Source organism: Lygodium microphyllum, chromosome 26 (genome assembly GCF_053477565.2).
Source record: "Lygodium microphyllum isolate KBCC chromosome 26, Lygodium_microphyllum_v1.1.10, whole genome shotgun sequence".
NCBI lineage: Eukaryota > Viridiplantae > Streptophyta > Polypodiopsida > Schizaeales > Lygodiaceae > Lygodium > Lygodium microphyllum.
This window is the reverse complement of record NC_141160.1, coordinates 71,202,377-71,224,222: the sequence shown is the minus strand read 5'-3', so window position 1 is coordinate 71,224,222 and position 21,846 is coordinate 71,202,377. Positions and strand designations below refer to the sequence as shown.

The following is a 21,846-nucleotide window of genomic DNA, read 5'->3' as shown; positions in this document are numbered from 1 at the left end:
GTAGAGACCGATGATCCTAGCTCAAAGGCAAGGAGAAAGCTTTGAAGAAATGAAAAAGAAGGCAGAAGAATAAACACCCAGAAGTGAAAGGAGAGTAAAAGACTTAGCGCGCCATTTGGCTCCTGCAGAAGGGGACAAGGTGCTCACAAAGAGCAGAGCAGAGGCCGCACAAGTGAGCTTAGAGACCCAACAACATGCCTTCCTCAACACTTTCATGGATGTCACCCAAACATAAGAAGGGGAGGTCGTTGATTCATTGAAAAGCAAGCTGGGGATTGCTCACAGGGCATTGAGACAGGGAGGCCGTTGATTCATTGAAAAGCAAGCTGGGGATTGCTCACAGGGCATTGAGACAGGGGCTGCATATGCCATCACAAGCAATAGGAGTTAGCTTAAGCCTACAAGACTAGAGGAACTATTTGCTGAGGGCAAGCTTGATGATGCAAGAACTGGATGCCTTGGGATTCACCGAAGGAGCACCACAGGAACACAGGGAGAAAGAGGCAGAACACTTTGAAATGGGACAACAAGAGGAGGAGCTAGTCCCACAACCTACTTCTCCACGACCTGAAGAGTTACTACATGTGGACACCCCTATTGCCAAGAAATTCAAGCTAAAAAAAAAGAGAAATTGAATGCTAGAGCAAGCACGAAGAAGGTTGAATGCTCAACTGGCAGTAATGCCAGCAGTGCCCATCCCGCCGAGAGAAGACTACTTCCTAGTAAACTACAATGTTGAACTCATATTCTAGGAGCAAAGAGAGAATAACTGTGAACTGTTCAACTTTGATTTTCAATTCCCCACTGCATTGAGCAAGGCATTATCAACCAAGGTGGTGGAAGAGATGATCAATGTTGAAAGGAGGTTAGAAGATAGGTGGACCTCTGAGAGAGAGAAGAATCCTGCCCAATGGGGAATTGAGCCTCCAGACTACTGGGAGAACAAAGTCTAAGAAGTGCCAAAAATAGTGAAGGCCTATGAGTGTCGCTGAACTAGAGGAGGCACATCTGGGAAGGCAACATAGATGCCTGGATGTCGTTTTGTAACACCCTACCCTTTGAAAGAAATAACCCTACTTTCATGCCATATCTAAGAAGGGTAGGAGTGGATTACAATCTAGACATCCACGATCGATATGACTTCCCCAAAATATACAATGTCAATGCCACCAAGCCTAAGGAAGCCCTCACTTTCAGACTGCAAGATCTATACGACTCCATAGCCCACTTCCTTAACAAATTCACTTCATGCCCAGACCTAGACTTCCTAACTATGTGTAATTATATTAGATTACTTAGGATACTATTAAAGCAAGAGCCTATATCACAAGAGTACTGCCTATCGCCACTCTTTTTTTATCCAAATGGCATAGACAATTGCCCTATGACTAGGTTAATGATGCGAGCTACCCTCATTCCCTCTTTTTACTTAGCTCTCTTAGAAGATATGAATAATAGCCACTTCACTTGTTGTAATCATCCATTTCTTTCCACTAATCCTCTCTAGGCATGAATGAACCTCAAAGAATACATGCAAAGTTGGAGATTCCTTAACAAATCCCTTAAGCCCCCAACTCCTCCCTCTCATGAATTTGATGATGACGAAGACTAGATTTTCATCTATTTCAAAAAAAGAGGAAAAAGAGAAAAGAAAAGAAAAGAATAAGAGATCATGAGAAGAAAATCATAGGAGAAAGCAAACGAATCATCTCACTACATGTAGGCCACAATCACTACACCTAGGGGTTCTCAAGTTAGGTGTGTCTGGTGGCTTCGGTTGGCCAGCTCCATTCCTAATCCCCTAGCCCATTTTGATTCCCCACATCACGCTTAGGGCACATGCAGGGTAGGACATACCTAGGGAGGTTACCCTCGCCTATGGTTAGACCTGTCTCCCTAAGCCACACTCACCGCACCCCCTTAGGCAATAACTGGGTCCTCAAGTGTGGGACAACACCCAATCTTGCTTGTGGTTTGACCCAACTCCTAGTTCCACTAGCATGAGCACAATGCACTATACGATAAGGTAGACATACCCCCTAGGTAGTGCACCTTTCTTTTCTTTATATGTGAATATACAAATAATGTAAACCATTAACTTTGGAGGCCCCTTCATCATCTCAATTCAGTCTCGGCCTCCACCACCTTAATCATGCTATCATCTTCTCCCCATAGGACCAATCCCCATGAGGCCCCATCATCATTCGACTCACATGACCACCCTTCAAAATCATCGAACCCTCATTAGCTCAAATCCGTAAGTGCCATGGGACCGGCACTTGCCTAGGAGGGGGCAATGTTACAAACATGTTATATGGACCATACAGCCCAAAAAGAAGCAGAGGAAGACCAAAGAAGCCCAAGTCAAAAAGTGAATAGAGAAGCTTGTTCTGCCCATGTGAGAAAAGGGGAAGTAAAGGCAAGCTCAGAAAAAACGTAGAAGAGCACTGAATATTCTAGCAAGGTGCACCGAATATTCTAGCCAGATGTATAGAATGCTCTGGCAAGAAAATCGTAGGGCACAATGTAATTTATTTTATAAAAAAGTGTCAGACTCTCTCTTGGAAAAATTGTAAAGTCTAAATGGACATAGGTGAAGGGATAAGGCAACTAGAAGGGAATAGGGAAAGAGGACCTTGGCAAGATGCCCGGTCATGTAAAAAAGAGGATGGGTGCCCAAGGGATTTAGGGCTTGTATATAAACTCAATAAGGGAATGAGAAGCTCATTATTTTGGTGTGTGGCAAAAGTGGTCTCTTCTTCTTTCATTCTTGCTTGCTTATGTGTACTTGAGAGAGTGAGTGTGAGAGTATGAGGGAGTGAGTGTGTGAGGGGGAAATGGATGGAGACCCAAGAGGAGCACCAAGGAAATGGGGAATATACTATAGGAAAATCTATCTTGTATCATCAACAAATATATTTTTCATATTTGGTATGTCCACAATAAGGAAAAGAACACCAAGAACAAGAAATCTTCACACAGCTTCATAGAAACAATTCTCCCACGACTTTAACTTGAACCAAATTGATTAGAAACCACAAAGACACAAGAGATCATCACATAGTATTTTTTTTCAAAAATTCCATAGCCTTCTCTCACAATCTCTCACTCATAGATACATTATTTTGCATAGATTTGGCTTTCTCTCTCTCTCTCTCTCTCTCTCTCTCTCTCTCTCTCTCTCTCTCTCTCTCTTAAATATATAATGAGATAATCAAGAATAATCATTCGTAACCCCTATTAGGTTGTGGATACCCCTCCCAAGAGGTGTGTCTAATATGAAAGGTCACTAGAGCCACTATAGTGTCTCTTCGTAGCTCATCAATGCCACTGTCACTTCAATCTTTAGTTCAAGTCTTCAACAGCTACTTCTTCAACTTCTTTGAGCTATTTTGAACTTATATTCATCTCTTTCTATGATTGGAAAACTTTCATTGAGCTCACTTAAATCACTCAAAACCATCAAGAATCAATCAATAAGCTTCAAAACACTCTCAAACGTCATCAATCATTATTCCAATCCCTCATACATAAGAAAAATAGAGTAAAACAAAAACTGAACATACTTAAATAGAACCAATACATTAAAAGACATCAACAAAACATATCAAAACATCATATCTCTACTATAGAACATCATGGTCTTCTCAAACCTAATCAACCTCATTCAAAATACTCTTCCAAAACAACTAAACAACATTCAAAATCCATAAAAAATCAACCATTAAATCCACAAAAACAACAAAAATCAACCAAGAAATCAAGTCATTTCAACCCTCAACATATCCCCATAATTAATCAAGAAGCGTCCTCGTGACCTAGGAAAAAAAAGATTATAAGTCCAAAATATAGCTCAACTTGATCTTCTTTAGCATCTTCAAGAAACACCATCCAAACACACGACTCCATCTTATAACAGGTATCTAATAAAGAATTGCAATGAAAGGAAAACACCTCAATCCATTATCACAGCTTATAAATATAAAATCATGACAAATTGCTAAAGGATATAAGAGGTTTGTTTTCTTCTGCCATAAGCATCCATCTCATAGATAAAATCATGAAAAACCATGAATCATCTTCTCAATCAACTTCATCTTCATCTTTAACTCCACGAAAGAGGGATAAAACACCATATATATATACCAAAAATATATACACAACTCACATGGACATAAGACAATGTAGTCTAAATGGCACATGCTCCTAAAAACTGAAGAACAATGAGAAATATTTTCATTAAAAATGATCAATACATCCAAGAGAGTGTCCACATGCTATGTAGGATGAAGATATTTTTTCTTGAACTTCATACTCAGCTTGAGACCTTCCAGACTCTTCTTCTCATCCACAAAATGTAGAGGCACATTTTGAAGAAATTGTAAGCAACACATCCTTTCCAATAGGATAATGAATCTAGTAGGAAAAGCTTGTGCAAAATAATACAGAACAACCATTTGAGCAACAGTCACATCCTCATTTGGAATAATCATCAAGTGTGGAATATTCTTTCTAGTATTCAGGTGAGAGTGCTAATGCATAAAAGCAAGATACCAACAAAAATGAGATGCCAAGTGTACCAAAGTATGTTCAAAAGAAGCATGTGCTCTACCAAACTACAGATAAGAAGTGGAACATTGCACCAAAGTATCCTAGGAACTAGGAATGATTGGCCCATTAAACATTGGTCCTATCAAAGAATCTTTCAATGTCCACAGCCATCAACAAAGGATATCACTGTTATACCTAGGAGGGTAATTGATTGGGGAGAAAGATTAATATAATGGGACGGAGATGGTAAAGGGATAATAGGAGAATAGTGAAGAGGGGGGTAAGATAAATTATAGAACGAAGATATCAGATGGGATAATGAGGGTGGAAAAGAAGGGAAATAAAGTAGGAACTTCTGAAGGGATTCCGCTGGAAAAACAGAAGGAATAGGTTGAATAACAGAAGTTGTTTCAATAAGACTAGGTGAGAATATAGGATCGGCAATAAATGGACATGCAATAAAAATTGGAATGTGAGGGAAAATAGCAAGGGTAAAAGATAAAAGAGGGATACTATTTGGATTAGATGGGAGAATAGCAATATACAATGGTAATCGATAGGATATTAAGGAATACGATAGAATATCATGAGGATCATAAGGATAGATGGAACAACGAAAATCAAAAGTTGAGAAGAAATCTTCATTGAATAAAGGGTTGTTAGCAATATGGTTTAACAGTTGGGATCTCAAGGGCTGATATCTGACTTGTGAAATACACTCCGTCAACAACGAGGCTCTAGAACATCATCCCTCAAAGGAGGATGCCAAGCATAGCCTTTACACCACAATGTTTGCTGCTGATAAGTCTTTAGGCCATCAACCAAATTCATTTCAGTAGCTGAATGGACATACATGACTACTTGCAAAATCACATCTCCTACATAAAGGTTCATATCCTCCTCATCAGGGATGTGTAGATCTCCTCAAAGATACATAAAAGATAATAGTTGAGCTTCATGAGAGATCAAGTCAGCAATAAATTTATCAAATATTGCTTTGAGTAAATATGCTAACTACATATTCTGCCACCCATCCCTCTGGAGATTCTAAATCGACATTACTCAAGGAGATATACAACACAAAGAAATGTTGCTAATATTGAATCCAAAAGGATGATGGAGGTGATGCCAATTCAACATAATGGACAAAATCCTCCTAGACACAATTCATGCGCTATTGAAGGTGTTCGACCTTTATAGAAAATCCATCACATAGTTTAGTCTTTTGTTGCAAATGATCTAGTTCTTCCTTGGACAAGAAAGAAGACATCATGGGGAATGGAGGAGGAACATAAAGGGTGGCAACTTTCTGATTAATTTTGTCACAATAAACTTCTTTTGTGACTCTACAATCTCGAGAATGCTGCAACTGACCCTCACAAATACCAAGCTTGCCAGTTGATTCAATCATTTCCTCAAGGGTGGCATCCTTCTCTTTGGTTAAGGACACATTTGCTTCCTCTAAAGTGGCAACCTTAGCTTTGAACTCCTTAATCATGGCCCGATGTGAATCCATCGAAGTCATAGCTACACTCATTTGGGTATGGATATCACTCAAAGCAGTCTTTTCCGAAACTAAATGTGCAAGAGCTTTACTAAGCTGACTAGTCAAAGAATCCACCTTGTCTTGCAACAATACAGTATACACTCCCATATAAATGGTCTGAAGACATGAAATCATGGAAGTCTCCAAAGCATTTTGAACACTAGAAACTAGCTATGACAACATAGATCCAGACAATACTATTTGCAAGGAAGAAGGAATCTGTGGATCCAATTTTCCTTCCCTTTGTGTGGTAAAAAGATTGGTACAAGACAAGAACAAAGGAAGGGAGATACCAGACACCTCAAGGATCGGAATTTGTACCACATGGGTTGGAACAGGTAGAGGATCAAAAGGACTCTATGTGCGGTGCTTCTTTTGAATGATTCTGGTAGGGGATTCATTCGCTAGATTTGAATTGACTTCCATAGGAGGAGAAGGAACAGGTGAAGGAGACTACTGTGGAAGGGGAACACGATTGGGCACGGGAATGCCACATAGGGGAGGTGCCAATTGAATGATTTTCTGTAGAAAAACTCCATAGGACACATTAATGGAGTTGACCTTTTGTGACTCACTGAAAGTGTTGATCCATCTTGGCCAAAAAAAGGTTGTCCAATTAAGCTTAAACCCTTCCAAGGTCCTGATGACAAAGGCCATGAAGAGTTCTGTAGACAAACACTTTGAAATAGGCTTGCCTGACATGAAGCGGTCCTAGAGGAATTGGCATAATTGCTTCCATAAAGGAGAGGTAATATGTGCCACTGATACTCCAGAACTAGTGATAACTTTATGTGCTACCAAAGGAGTAGAGGTTTCCTTTTGCAACAAGGCAAGGACCTCTGTAGTGGATAATAAGTGATTACTACTAGGCACAGGAAAAGCTGCAAAAGGTAAGAATAAGGCCTCATTGACAGTAACAAGGGATAGACAAAATCGAGGGCCATAAACCAAGCATGATTGCTTCTTGTAAGTCTCCAAGAAAGAATAACAAAGCTTTGCATCCACACTGGAGGGAACTTCAAGACCACAAAAAGATGAAGGCTAACCTTTTGAATACATCCAGCATCCAAGAGAAGAGAATAGTCATGAATCGGTAACGATACATGTTGGATAACAAGTGTGAAAGAAGATGCCGTTTAGACCACACTAGAGTACCCACACACACACAAAACCAAGAAAAGAGGAAGGATTCCATTGCGGATGCATGCAAAGTTGTAATCGTCGGTACCACGGCTCACCAAGTCACACTTATTCACCATGGCAGGGACCACATAGCAGCACCCAAGGAGGTAGCTTTGTTGATGAAATGTTAGTTAGGTTATCGGTGGCAAGGTATACATCACTCAATCTCGATTGTCACTCATGTTGGAATGGTAGATTAGTCGCTCACCCCATGACTCATCACTTGAAAAATGATAATTGAAACCCATAACTCACATCCGATTTAGAGATTGACAATAAGAATGGTTGAGAGAGAGTATGCCAATGTGCACAGTTGATAGTGCATCAATATGCCCCACCCATTTGGCATAGGTGCAAGAAGGAAGACCAAGGAGCCTTAATGTGTAGTGCGCCAAACAAAATGAGGTGTATAGCAATGGCAGAGAAGGCCCATCTCATGTGTGCATAAGGAAATCTGAACGTACCTATCTCCAATTGTCAAAACGTTCCTTAATCCTCACCTCTTAGTTGATGAAGGAGAAATAAATGACACTCAGTTTCCCCTCTATCTCACGCTTTGTTGATGATTATAGGAGAGCAACACGTTTCTTACACCCCGTTGATTGAATCCTCACTGTCACTTGTGCAAAGGTTGTATGCATTGTTTGCAAGTGAGGGTGCAATAGTGCATCCCGCCTTGTGCCGGCATCATACGGTGTGAGAAGGAAGGCCAGGGAGCCTTGTAGTGTTGTGCACATGAACATTTTGTACTTTGTGCATTGAGAGGCCCATCCTGTGCATGCAACACTCCATTCACATATCTCACCTCTCTGTTGGATATAAAGGGCAAGGACTGGTCATTCACCCCACCCTATGTTGCACACTTGATTAATGAATACAAAAAGGGTAGCCTATACTCACATCTCCATCCGGTTAGGATGATAGATCTCATTGCTCAAGGTTTGTCGATCAAGATCGGCTTTGTCTGGTTGATGATATCAACTTTGTATCAGTTGATAAAGAGGCTTACCCAGGGAGGTAGCCAATAAGTTTGGTACTTGAATTTGCACATGGAAAATATTGTATGTTGTAGGAATCAAAAGCATTGATAGGATTGCAAGATTCGGCGCACCAAGGGAGGCAACTTTAAAAATTCTTTTGGAAGGGTTCTGCTAGTAATTCAACTAGCCTAGATTGCAGGGTGTTACCACCTTTTCCACAGCTAACTTTGCGTCCAAGGGTGTGTGTCACCTTTTCTTGGAACGAGGATTGTTATGATAGGGAATTTCTTCCTTTTCTTCCATAATAGTTTGGATTTTTTTTCCTTTCCTTTTTTTTCTCTTTTCCCTATTCTCGAGGGTGTCTCCACCTTTTCTCGAAGAATAGGTCGACATGACAGCGACCAAAGTCTTTTTCTTCCATTATCGATATATGTTTTTTTTCCTTTTTTTTTCTTCTTTTAAAAGAGGAGAATGGTAGGAGTACCATGTATTAGAACCATCCATGCCACCTTTGTTGGATTAGATGGAACAGAAGCACTATTGGAGTGGAAGGTAGCTGTGCGGGGTTAACAGAACGAGGCCGCCTCATTAGAATTAGCATGAGGGCTATCATGAGCAATAGGTAAAGTTATATCGATCCACATGAAAAGAATGAGGGAGCTATCAGTGGTGATTGTCAAGATCTCCAGGGAGGATAATACTTCTTGAGACAATAGCCATTAATCTGGAAGGAATCATCAAAAGTATCGACTGTCTGTACTGGACAGAGCCATTAGGATTGACAACAAGTACCTTATAGGGGATCATCCATCTTTGTTGAAGCTTTCCTAGAAACTTGCCAAATCTCAAATCATAAGCAAAGATTAAGTCACCTTCCTTGAACTCCTTCTACTTGATGAAGCTATCATGATAGGCCTTTCTGCGAGCTTGCGTGGCTTCCATGCACTGTAGGGGGCAATCCTACAAGTCTCATCTAGACATTCCAAGTGCAAGAGATGGCGTTGTAGGGACTCATCATCTCCCAAGCATTCTTTGATAGCCACACGTAACGAGGGTAGCTCGAGTTCAACAGGAAATATGGCTTCTATACCATACACCGACAACTGGAAAGGGGTCTATCTTATAGCAGCCTTATGGGAGGATCTGTACGCCTAGAGGGCCTCTGTAAGTTGATCATCCCAATCACGACAATGTGTGGCAATCTTCCTTATCAGGATTGAGCAGAGAATGCGATTGGTAACTTTGACTTGGTCGTTGGCACTGGGGTAATAGGGTGTGGATTTGCGATTGCGGATCTTGTACAGCTCTATCAATTCATCCATAATCTTGTTGAGAAAGTGTGTACCTCGATCACTTATGAGCTCTAGGTGGCTGCCAAAATGAGTGATGATGTTCTTGTACAGGAATAGGGCCACGCTGTTGCAATCATCTTGCACTTAAGAGCTTTGGTTTCACACCACTTTGTCACATAGTCTGTACAGACCAAGATGTGTTTGTTCAGTTTTCTTCTGGTTGGTGGATTGATGGGACCCACAAAGTCAATTCTCCACTTCTCGAACAGATTTAGGGGAATGATGGGTTGTAGTGGCATGGCGCTAGATTTCGTAGGCTTTCCCATTCATTGACAAGTATCACAACATTTGTAGTAGTCATAGGCATCCTTGTGGAGAGTCGATCGCCAATATTCTATGTATAAAGCCTTTTTGGCTGTCGCTTCTCCCGTGAAGTGTCCTCCTACAACACATCTTCACAGGACTTCATCTTTGCATTTCTTGTATAGATCATCACCTAACATGGTGTAGGGGGCTGATTCCAATAGAAGCTTATTCTTCTCATGGCTAGAGATACCAAGGGGATATTGTTGGGTTACCAAGAGGTTGGCTATGTCTGCGTACCATTAAGTAACAGTTTCGACTAGAAACAGGGAAGCATCCAGAAGGTCTGGGTCATCCTGCTTTTCTTCATCTCTTTGAGGGATTCGTGATAGATGATTAGCTGCCACGACATGGGAGCGACCGGGTTTGGTAACCATTTCAAAGTCGACGAACTCCTAAAACAAAAGAAGCCATCTTATCATTCTTCCCTTCACATCCATTGTGTTCATTAGGAAGGATAGGGCCTCATGATCCACGTAGAATTTAAAATGCATCGATAACAAGTAGTGTCAAAACTTCTCCAATGTGAACACCATTTCCAGGCACTCAAGCTCTGTCACCATATAGTTCGTTTCTCGATCTGAGACCTTTTGGCTTACATAATAGATAGGTTGATCTAACAGGGCCTTTTTGGCAAAAGACTGTACCTAGGCCTTCAACTAATGCATCAGTGTGCACATGGAACTCCTTTGTCCAATCAGGAGGCTGCAAGATGGGTGCTTCAATAAGGCACTGCTTCAGGATGTTGAATGCCTCGTCACAATCATTGGTCCATGTGAACTCTGCATCTTTGTTGAATGCTGAAGTGACTTGATTTTTTGATTGATTTTTGTTGTTTTTGAGGCCTGAATGGTTGATTTTTGATGGATTTTGAACGATATCTAGTTGTTTTGGAAGTGTTTGAGAGTGTTTTGGATGAGGTTTATTATTTTTTAGAAGCTCATAATGTTTTATAGTAGAGATATGAGGCTCTTTGGTGTTCTGATAGGTTCTGTTGAGGTTCTCATAGCTTTTGTTTAGCTTTTATTTTGTTATGTTTTTCATGTATGAAGCATGGAGTAATGGTTGATGAAATTTGAGATTTTTCGAAAGCTCATTGAATGGTTTTTGATTGCAATGTTAGGTTGGGTCGGTTTGGAGTCAGCAACCTGCGGTTTTGGCCTATAGACTCATGGAGATTGTATAGGCTTAACAGTGTTTAGCTCTATAAGCTTCGCTTTGTGTGGTCGAGTTTGAGGGTGGCGTTTGAATAGTGTCGCTGGCCCTCTTGGTTTTAGGCACCCATATTCAGGCATTGCCCTCATAATAGCCTTGCACTTGTAATAGGGTATTGGGATCCATCTCGGCTTAACCGTTCGTCGGTATCCATATGTTCTTTGTTGCCTCCTAGGTTTGGAATACGAGTTCCTAGACTTGTGAGGTCGTGGTTGCATGCTCCTATGTAGTAGTCCTTAATGTTTAGGCACCCAATTGAACTGTGGTTCAGGGGCCTTAGCTTTGATCTCAACAGTGTGCTAGTGGTGTGGTGTAGCGGGTTGTGACAAGTCTCGACCCCCCTCCTTAGACTTGGTGGTGGGTTTCTCTACCAGTGGCCTCGCAAGCTCGGACCCTTCACAGGGGACTCTAGCATGGGAGGTTCGTGTAGTGAATGTGTGGGAGGGTAGTACTTTTTCATGCGGCTACCATTGAAGAAGCCTTTGCCATCTCCGTCTAAGGTCTCGAGTTCTATATTACCGGTTTGGTTGATAGTGCAGACTCAGAAAGGCCCTAATCCCCTAAACTTCATCTTTTGTTTATGGCCTTTTATTGAGTACAACAACACTAAGTCACCCTGCTCGAATTCTCATTGCTTGACGTGCTTGTTAAACCAACTCTTATGGTGTGCATTTTCACAAGTCAATGCATGGGTGGCTAAAAGTCAAGTTTCTGATGATAAGCATTCTAGCTCGATTAGGTGCTCTATCCATGCCTCCTTTCTATCCTATCTGTCTTGGATGGCTACTCTCATGCTCGGATAAAGAACTCTACAGGTAGAATGGATTCAGTCCTATAGGTTAACTTGAAGGGATTCTATCCTACTACTATTTTATAGGCTGTTTGATAGGCCCATAAGGTTGCCATCAGTTTCTTGTCCAAGTCCCTGTATGAGGTAGAGGCTACTTTGGTTAGGATGTTCACTCAAATCTTATTAGTAGACTCAGCATGCTGGCCATTCATTTGAGGGTAGTAGGAAGAGGATTTTTTATGGATGATCAGAAAGGTCTGACAAGGGGTGAGTGATCACTTCCTTAATGAAGTGTGTGCCTTGATCACTAACTAGTTCAATGGGGCAGCCGAATCGTGAGATCACCTGCAATGATGATGATAGTCTATCCACTTTATGAGATAGTTCAATGGGGCTTCTATCCACTTTATGAGATAGTCTGTAGCAATGATGATGTACTTGGCCTGTGAATACTGTGCCGTAGGGCTAATTGGCACAATGAAGTCAATTTCCCATTTCTCGAATGGTTATCTTACAATGATCAGACTTAGCTCCCCATTTTGACCTTGCGAACGGGTACCTTGGTGCGTTGGCACTCGTCACAGTGATTTATAAATCGTGCTGTATCTTGAAAAAGCTAGTTGAGACTACAGCACCTTGTGGCCCGTCGTGTCTCCATTGAAGTGCGCTCCTGCGATTTCGTTGTGTGCTTCTATAAGTACGTCATGCATCTCATGTTCGCACACGCATCTACACCAACAAGTGGTATTGCCCTAACCTATAGAGTTATCTTGCTATCAACTAATATGGTTGTATTTTAAGGATGAGTCACCTAAGTCAGAGGCCTTCTCGATGTGTCTTTCAAGTAGTCCATACTCAAGCACTTAGACTATGTCATCTGCCCAGTATGGCATCAAGTTAGCACTAAACAAGTCCCTTTCACTAGACAAGTTAAACAGATATGTGTCATGCAAGTCATATGTGATGCCTTGTCCAGCAGCTTCTCCTGTGGGTATGCGAGACATATGGTCGGCCATGTAGTGTTGCTTCCCTTTGCACACAACCATAGAGAAGTCAAACTCTAGAAGCAGAAGTAACCATTGAGCAATGCATCCCGTAGCAAAAAGGTTTGTTAACAAGATAAAGCAAGGCTTGATGGTCAACAAAGAAGATAAAAGGTGTAGCCAAAAGGTAATGCCAAAATTTCCTTACAGTAAACACCATGGAAAACCCTTCCCTCTCTGTAGTAGAGTAGTTCATTTCAACATCTGTGAGTTGTCTGCTAGCAAAGCTCATTGGATAGTTTAAATTGTGTAACCTAGGCTGGCACAACACAACTCTTATGGCATACTTTGAGACGTCAATGTGAACGTGGAAAGTCATGGTCCAGTTTAGGGCTCTTAGGATTGGTGTTGTGGTTAGAGCCTTCTTCAACTCTTCGTATGCGTGTTGGCATTCCTCGGTCCATTCAAATATCACCAACAATTTGTATAGAGGTCTAGTAATTAATGCATAGTTCAACACAAATCATTGATAGTACCCTGTATGGCCTAAGAAGTATTGAACTCCCTTGTAATCAGTTGGTGGTGGAAGATCAACGATGATAATCCTAACTTTTGAGAAGTCACTGGCAATGCCATTCTTTGACACCACATGCCCTAGGATGCATCAATGATTTACCCAAAACTAGCACTTCAAGGGGTTCAACGAGATGATACAATCTACATATTTCAAAGACTGCTCTCGAAGCTTATCTAGGTGTTTCTTCCAATTAGAGTAAACATATAAATCATCAATGAATACCTCTAACTCTTGCATGAGCATATCTTTGAAAATTGGCACACATGAGTCTTTGGAATGTGGCTGGTGTGTTCGTCAACCCGAAGGGCATGGCTATGTAGACAAAGATGCCCCACTCAATAGTGAATGTTGTCTTATGCCTATCATCAAGATGCACTGGCACCTGATTGTATCTAGAGAAGCCATCCAAAAAACTATAAGTGTCTTTACCAGCCACCCTCTCGAGCATATGCTCAATGTATGGCAGTGGATAATGATCTCTCTTCGTGGCAATGTTGACTTTCTTGTAATTGAAGCACACTCTGATCTTTCCATTCTTCTTTATTTACGATCACTATGGGTGATATCCAATCAGTGTGCTTGATTTCATAAATGAATCCTGCTCTTAATAATTGATCGATTTCCTCTTTGATAGTGTGAGTATGTTTGGGATTCATTAGATACGGTCACTGCTTGATCGGCGTTACATCGGGTGTCATCGGGATGTTATGAGTCACTACACTCAGATCTACCCCTTTCAGTTTATCAAGGGACCAAGCAAATACATCTATGCACTCTCACAAGAGAGCAATAAGAGTTGCATCCTCTTCCTCGATCAAGTCGTCGGTCATAAAAACATGTCGGGGCATCTCAAGCCTCTACCTCTCCCTCTTCCTAATGCCATCACCGACACTAGTCGATAGTCCATGAGAATTAGATTGCTCTCTTTGCCGTACGAGATGTAAGGGTTTATATAAGACTCCTCATCATTGGGCTCCTCCACATAGTGGTTTGGAGCATCGCTCTCGGTGGATGGGTTACGTAATGTCTACGTGGCCTAGGTATGCTTGTGGGATAGATCTCCATCCTAGGGATAACTAGCCTTGCATCGTTAGGTGTCAGAAGGGCCAATGGGATTTCTCTCCCAAAGAAATTCAGAGGCCTATTCCCTAGGTAAGACTGGTTGTAAGGCTACGAGTATGGGAATCTTCTCGGTAATCTACAGTGTATGGTATCTTGGCTGAACTTACCGCAGTTGGTGCAAGGTCGGGACCTAGAGTTCCAACACTCAGCTAGAAGATGGTTTCTGCCACAATACACACATTGGACATGTGGGTGCGTAGGTCTTTTCATCATCTCTTATAGTCTCGGTAGCTCCATTTTCATTTCTGCTAGCTCCTTGCTTGGGTCAACACCCTTCCCTTTGTCTTGGTTGCTTGGGCCTAATTGTCTCTGGGAAGTTACTGTATGTATATCCTCTACATCACATGCATTCAATGCCTATTTATAAATATTCTTATCTGTGAAATTTTCCTAAATAACACATAACCCTTTTCTATTCAATTTGTAAATAATCCCTTTATATTACACCCTTCTATATGTAAAAAATATATAAAAATGGTATTTTAAAAATACATTATTTTAAACCCACATGATACACACATATATTCAGGAGTAACTTACATAAGCTGATTGTTCGCTAGATGTTGTTGCCCTTTCTAGGGTTCTAGAGTTGACTTCGTCTTGATTCGAGCTCTTGGAGCTTCTCTCCTTGAGTTGGTCGTCCACTCGTATTGCCTCTTCAAAGACCCTAGCTAGTGCGTCTCTGTGCAAGTTTAAGTTGCTTGCCAAGGCCTTGTAGAGTTCCTCATTGCGTATTCCATTGATAAACACGGTGAACACTGTTCTCTCAGTGGGTAATTCGTTAGTTGGGATCCTCTTATTATAGAGACTCTGCACGTGAATAACGTAGTCTCTGATGTCCTCTTTGTCCCCTTGGTCGGTATTCAACAGCTGCACTATAAGATTATCTGAGTACCCCGGCCTACGAGAATCTCTTAATGAAAAGACTCGTGAGGTCATTGAATTTGTTGTACTTCGCAACGTCTAAGCTTGTGTACCACATCCTATCCTTATTGCCCAAGCATAGACCAAAAGCTTATGAGCACTGAGCAACATCGATAAGGCAGTTAGCCTCGCAAACCTGCTACTCAAATTGCGCTACGAAACTATATGGCTCGGCTGGTACTTGTCTAGCTATTTCACAACTACGAGGATTCTCAATTGGCTCTTGGAGCCATAGGTAACTCCTAATCCTACAAGTGAGAAGCTCGATCAGCGTTAAATCTGTCTCTAGCACTCTTTTCCTCTTTGTGTTTGGTCATGTTCGATTTCTATTTGCTAGGGCTAGCACACGTTGGACTTTTTACATTTTTATATCTTTCCTCTCTGCATTTGGTCATGTTCGATTTCTATTTGCTAGGGCTAGCACACGTTGGATTTCTCGCATTTTTATGTCTAGCTGCAATCTCCTAGTTTGTTGCTACTGGTTGTATGCCGCCATGCTTTGCAAATCTTTTCGCGCCAGCTCTCTTTTCTCCTCAAGGTTCACTATGATGTTTTCTCTGACAATCTGCTATGGTGGTCTAGCTTGGTTTGTGTGTCATATTCATTCACCATCTGCTGGATTTCAATTAGGAAATCCCCCAAGTTTAGCTCTTCGTTTCCACGGTTTATACTGGGTTCTACCATATCTCCCATCTCTTGCTCCACCAAGTTGTCGATGAGGTTGATCAAGTCAGGCAGTGTCGCACTCCCAATGGTGTCGCTCCTATATGTCTAGCTTTCCATGTTGCGTCTCTCACTTGGTCCTACCAATTGAGGTTCTTGATCACCCGTCTAGGTTTGAGGGTCGTCTCCTATTGGTGGGTTCGTTCTATTTATTAAATCAAAGTGTGTTCCTTCTTATTTACAGACAATCCTAAATTTACGTTCACTTTGTGTACGTGTAGTACTCTTTTTCATACACTGTACGAAATCAGACTTTCAGTTTCTTCAAGTGTTGAAAACAATGTGGGTGCGAATACGAGATAATACATGTAGCTTCCCCACTTCGATCTATGTTTTTGACCGAATAGGGTTTTAGGCTCACTCAGGCCACCCTCAATGGTCCCTAGGGTTTGTGCTATGTTATTCCGCTCGATCAAGGTCCATTGGAGTATGCAGGTCAATTTATGGCTCTAAAAGGGGCTAAAAGCTGACATGACTGTCGGCGGTCGTGTCTAGCCATCTAGCTGTGACTTCTAAGGTCAATTGCACCTGTAAGGCTTTCGAAGCCTTCCCTCATTATGAGAGGTGTTTTGCTTTGTCCCCGGGATAAACTAAATTTGTTAATTTTTCTCCTATCGAAATTTTTGTCCGATTTTGCAATGTCCAATTTTGGAGTGTGTCCGGTCCCCAGAATCCGAAGTTTGATTTTCAATTGTCTAATTTCCATGTGTCAGATTCAGACTTGTCCAATTCTAGCATCCCATTGTGATGTGTCCAATTTAAACTGGTTTGATTATTGTTTGTCCGAGTGGCCGATAGGGTTGAGCGTTCGAATCTGATTTTGAAGGTGTCCAATATTGTAGGCCATTTGAGCATCCCATTGCCTCGAATCAAACATTCGTTGAACCCTATAAGCCCCGTTCGATTTCGGCAATGCGAAAACAACAATGTCAAAAAATCGTATCATTGCAATGATTTTGATTACACAAATACGCAATGAGTTCCAGAACACAAGAATGAACACCAAGAAAAATCTCTATATACCTAGTATGTGCAAAAAACTCATTAAAAACCCTAAATCCCCTATCTATATCAAGCATTGGTTCGTAAATGAAACCCTACTTCGATGCTCGATTTGAGGTGCGCAAGTGCTTAAGCTTGAATCCGTGGTCCTGGCAATGGAACCAAAATGTAGTAAGAGCTCGCGCTCATCCGCCAAGACCCACGGACCACTTATTGGTTCAAGCATTTTAAGCAGGCACAAATGGCTCTCTCTCACCAAGTAACCGATGCACCTTCGATTCTACGTGGATGTAGTGAGCTTACCTTGATACCCGAACGAGTAGCCTCCTCCCTCAAGTAAACCGATAGCTCCATGATTCGAAATGCGAGCTCAAGTAACCTCAAGCTTTCACCTCCAAGCTCCATCCTCTATAGCCGTGTATGAGACAAGAAAAGACAAGATAAGAAGAAGAGAGGAGAAGATGAAGAGCTTTTTCTTCAAGATTCCTCACCCTCACACACTCCCTCTCAAGCACACACAAGCAAGTAAGAAGAGATATTCCCTTTTTGAGTTTATATATAAGCCCTAAATCCCTAGGGCACCCATTCCCTTTTTTACATGATTGGGCATCTTGCTAAGGTCCTCTTTTTCTATTCCCTTCTAGTTGCCTTATCCCTTCACCTATATCCATTTAGACTTTACAATTTGCACAAGAGGGAGCTTGGCCCTTTTTTATAAAATGAATTACATTGTGCCCTATGCTTTCCTTACTAGAGCATTTTGTGCACCTTGCTAAAATATTCAGTGCACCTTGCTAGAACATTCGATACTCTCCTACGTTTTTTCTAAGCTTGCATTCTCTCCTACTTTTCTCGCCTGGGCAGAATAAGCTTCTCTATTCACTTTTTGACTTGGGCTTCCTTGATCTTCCTCAACTTCTTTTTGGGATGTATGGTTCATAACATATTTGTATCATAAGGAGTTAGTTCCTTTGTAAAAGGGCAAGAATGGTTTGCTATGTAAAGGAGTTTACAAATTGAAGGTTATAAATGATAATGCTCAATCAAAGTATAATGTATGTTTGATAGCCAAAGGCTTCGAGCAGCAACAAGACAAAGATATAGATGTTGATGAGATCTTTTTACATGTGGTAAAGATGACTAATTTTCACATTGTGCTTATCTTAATGGATAAGATGTGAAACTTATGCAATGAGATATCAATATGACACTCTTACATTGTGATCTTCATGATGAGATCTATATTCAATAGTTAGAGGGATTTATGAAAAATGACAAAGAAAAGCTTGTTTGCAAAATAAAAAAGAGTCTTTCTGGCTTAAAGCATATCCATAGAAATGATACAATAAACTTGATTCCTTTATGCAATCTCATGGTTACAAGAGAAGCGAGATAGATCATTGTTTATACACTAGAAAGGCTAAGGATGGTAGCTTGATAGTGTTAATCCTTTATATGGATGATATGTTAATAGCTTGTTTGCAAATTAAAGAAGTCTTTATGGCTTAAAGCACGCCCACGGGAATGATATAAGTATTTTTTAATTTAAGTCTATTATTCAATAACACTTTTGACCATATGAATTTGATTCTGTAAGCTAGAACCTTAGCCATGTTATTCAATAATGCTTTTGACAATATGAATTTGTAAACTAGAACCTTAGCCATTAGCTTGTTAAAGGGCACACTCAATTGGGGGCACTCTTAGGCACAAGCAATCATGTTGAGCACTCTTATGCATGCAAGCAAGCTTATGTAGGTAGTCTTGGAAGAGCAAGTTGAGGACACTGTTAGGCAAAAGCTTAGAGGTAGCCAACTTAAATGCATGCAAGCCTAGTTAGGCTAAGCAATAGAGAGATCTTAGTAATAGGTACTCTTGAGCATGCAAGCAAGTTTATGTGGGGCTTAGAAGTAAGCAAGTTGAGGGCACTCTTAGGCAAGCTTAGATGTAGGCAGCTTGATTACTTGTAAGCCTAGTTAGGCTGAGTAGTAGAGTGATCTTAGTAATATGTACTCTTGAGCTTAGCTTAGGGTAGGCTTAGGTAAGCTTAATGGCTAACTTACTGGCTTGGCTTCTTCCTTTATAAAGACTTGGGCTCCCATAGCTTGTATTATTCTCTTCTAGACTATGGAATCGATTAAGATCTCATTAAGAATTGTTAGTATGCTACTAACCATAATTGGAAGTGTCAATGAATTCCAGCTCTTCCTTGCCAATGAAACTTAAGAACAAAAATGTTGCTTCACGACTTGAGGAAATCTGTTAAGATTTTTTATCATACCTTGGACCACAAGTAGGCATGATCATTGTAGAACCCTCCCTTCTAACTTAAGTAACTTCCTCATCTGAAGTGACTTGATTGCATAGTGCAAACAAACAATTTGCACAACATAATTACCGAGACTATTGGTCTTAATGCCACATAGATATAGTCTCTCTTCTCTGCTTTGTCTTCATAGGGTTGAAATAAACCTTTTTAGGGGTGAGTTCGACAAGGCACACATTCATTGGTTGCTCATGATTTAGTAAGCATGCACAATAAGCATGGACTTTCTATCTTTACATCTTAAAAAATATGCCCACTGACTCGGCTGATGTTTGAATGGTACGCTTCAAAAACCCATTTTATGTGGCAATTTGGCCAACCTATCCACTGCTGGTGTGGCAGTTTGGATAGTGCTAGCTTGAGCCCACCATACTAGCTATAGTGTCTTGCAACTTGGCCACCGTGTCCACTGCTGACTTTGCAAACCAGCTAATACCTACCTTCAATCTGTGTTCATTTGTTGGAAGTCTGTACAAGTACGCCAGTTTCCGAGCTACATAAATTGCAGAAACAGCACTCTATCATGTTCATAGGGAGGGTCAGAACTTAGAAGAACCCAAAAAGAAAATAAGCTCAATACAATCTTGAAAGAAACCATTACTCCTCTCACTTACTACTCTACAATCATACCTGTGTGTGCAATGGGTCCATCCAGTGTAAGGCCATCAATGAAACTCAGACTTACAGCAGCATCATTCTTTCCTAGAGTCATCATTTCCCCTAGGTTTTGAAACCTGAAACTTAAAAAGTTTAAGCCTTATAATCTACTGACAACACATGCATTCTCAAATTTCCATCAAGAAAGTCATTTCCAACCATGAGAAGGATTGAACTTTAATCTCGGACCTGAAAGGTAAGAGAGGTCTATTATTGATCCCAGCCCATAAATTCCACCCTACATAATCTGCTTCTTGCAAAGCAACCTGCAATATGAAGAGAGACTTTTCAATGTGTGTTTGCCAAACAATCTTTGTGAGTACTGCTAACAACAAAGGTACATGGGCAAGTTGAGATTTGTGAAAATATCAAAGATGCCTCAAGCCTGAGGTTGGATGCCTATCCTGGCATGCTGCATACCTGGGCCGTTGAAGGCAGTAGCATGCCTGAACTATCCCTCAGGCAAGCTGAGTCACCAATCGCAAATACCCTTGAATGCCCCTTCACTCTCAAGGTTTCACAAGTCTCCACCCGTCCACGACCATTCAAAGGAAGCGGTTGAATATCCATGTTCAGCAATTCTGAAGGTAGGGCAGGCTTAGTACCAATAGTCCATAGGATTAAATCAGCATGTAATGTAATGTCACTAGGACCACTGCGTTTATGGCTCTTATTTGCAGGCCTCAGATCGAGTATGTAGGGGCCTATTTGGGGCCCTCCAGAAGGGTCCTCCTGTAGGGCCTCCTTACGTATGCTGCTTGCCAAAAACCCAAGAATAAGCTGGACATTTCTGGATGCAAGAACCTGTAAAAAGCTGAGTAATCACTATCTGATATAAATGTAACAGGCACAGAAATCCAAGACAAGCAAAAGTCAATTGAACAATATGGGCAACTGTATAATGCTTGCCTTGTCATGCGGCATAACCAGTAACCTCTTGTACCACTAGAACATGTACTAAGAATTTGTTTCTAATAATATCTGTTACCTCAGCTGCATATTCGTGCAAACTATCATGCTTCTTTGTTTATGAAGGCCCAAACTTAATCTATCAGGGCTTGTAAGATACGAGATAAAGCAAAGGTAAAACCCAGGTCAAACTTTTATGATGCTGCATAGGTACTGCTTTAAATTCTTGTGGTAGCGAATCAGTGATCATGTTTAAATAAGATTTAAATAAGATTGACCCGTCTCTCACAAAAAGCTTTTACGAGAACAGAAATTAAAAAGCCTCCACAAGAAAGTAGACTCATATATGTGTACAAGAACCTGCTGGTTACTGTCTAAAATATCTGGAAAGGCTACCATGACAGGAACTATGCACATCCACAGTGGATTGTCTGAGGTGAGGTTCTCCGAGCTTGTCAGACAGTGATGGGATATGGCAGCCCATACCCTCAGATAATCTAGCACCAAGAGCCTAGAGTGGGGCCTTCTAGCTGCACACAGCTTTGTGATTCTATCAACGGACACCCAGGTGGTCCTCCACTCAGTGAGGTAGGTTGTCACCAGAATGTGTTTTTCCCTATCTCAGGATTAACAGTTGATTAACTCCTAGCTCTAAAGCAAGACATTGCATAAGAGTAAAAGTAACAGACTGACGAGCATGATGA

At 41.1% G+C, this 21,846-nt stretch overlaps 1 protein-coding gene across 3 annotated transcripts in view; it reads right to left on the bottom strand.

Moving 5' to 3' along the window:
- Positions 1-19,468: 19,468 nt before the first annotated feature.
- The window catches only part of NDC1 (NAD(P)H dehydrogenase C1), a 167,472-nt gene continuing 165,094 nt past the window's right edge, over positions 19,469-21,846 (bottom strand). For 2 of the 3 annotated variants that reach the window (XM_087668362.1, XM_087668364.1), the window contains exons 9-12: positions 20,654-21,037; positions 20,423-20,499; positions 20,207-20,310; positions 19,469-20,069 (exon numbers count right to left, since the gene is read on the bottom strand). In XM_087668362.1, the coding sequence (XP_087524488.1) occupies positions 19,930-20,069; positions 20,207-20,310; positions 20,423-20,499; positions 20,654-21,037 (705 nt within the window). In that variant the 3' untranslated portion in view covers positions 19,469-19,929. Of the gene's footprint in view, positions 20,095-20,206; positions 20,311-20,422; positions 20,500-20,653; positions 21,038-21,846 lie in introns of all 3 variants that reach the window. The other variant, XM_087668363.1, reaches the window with a different exon arrangement.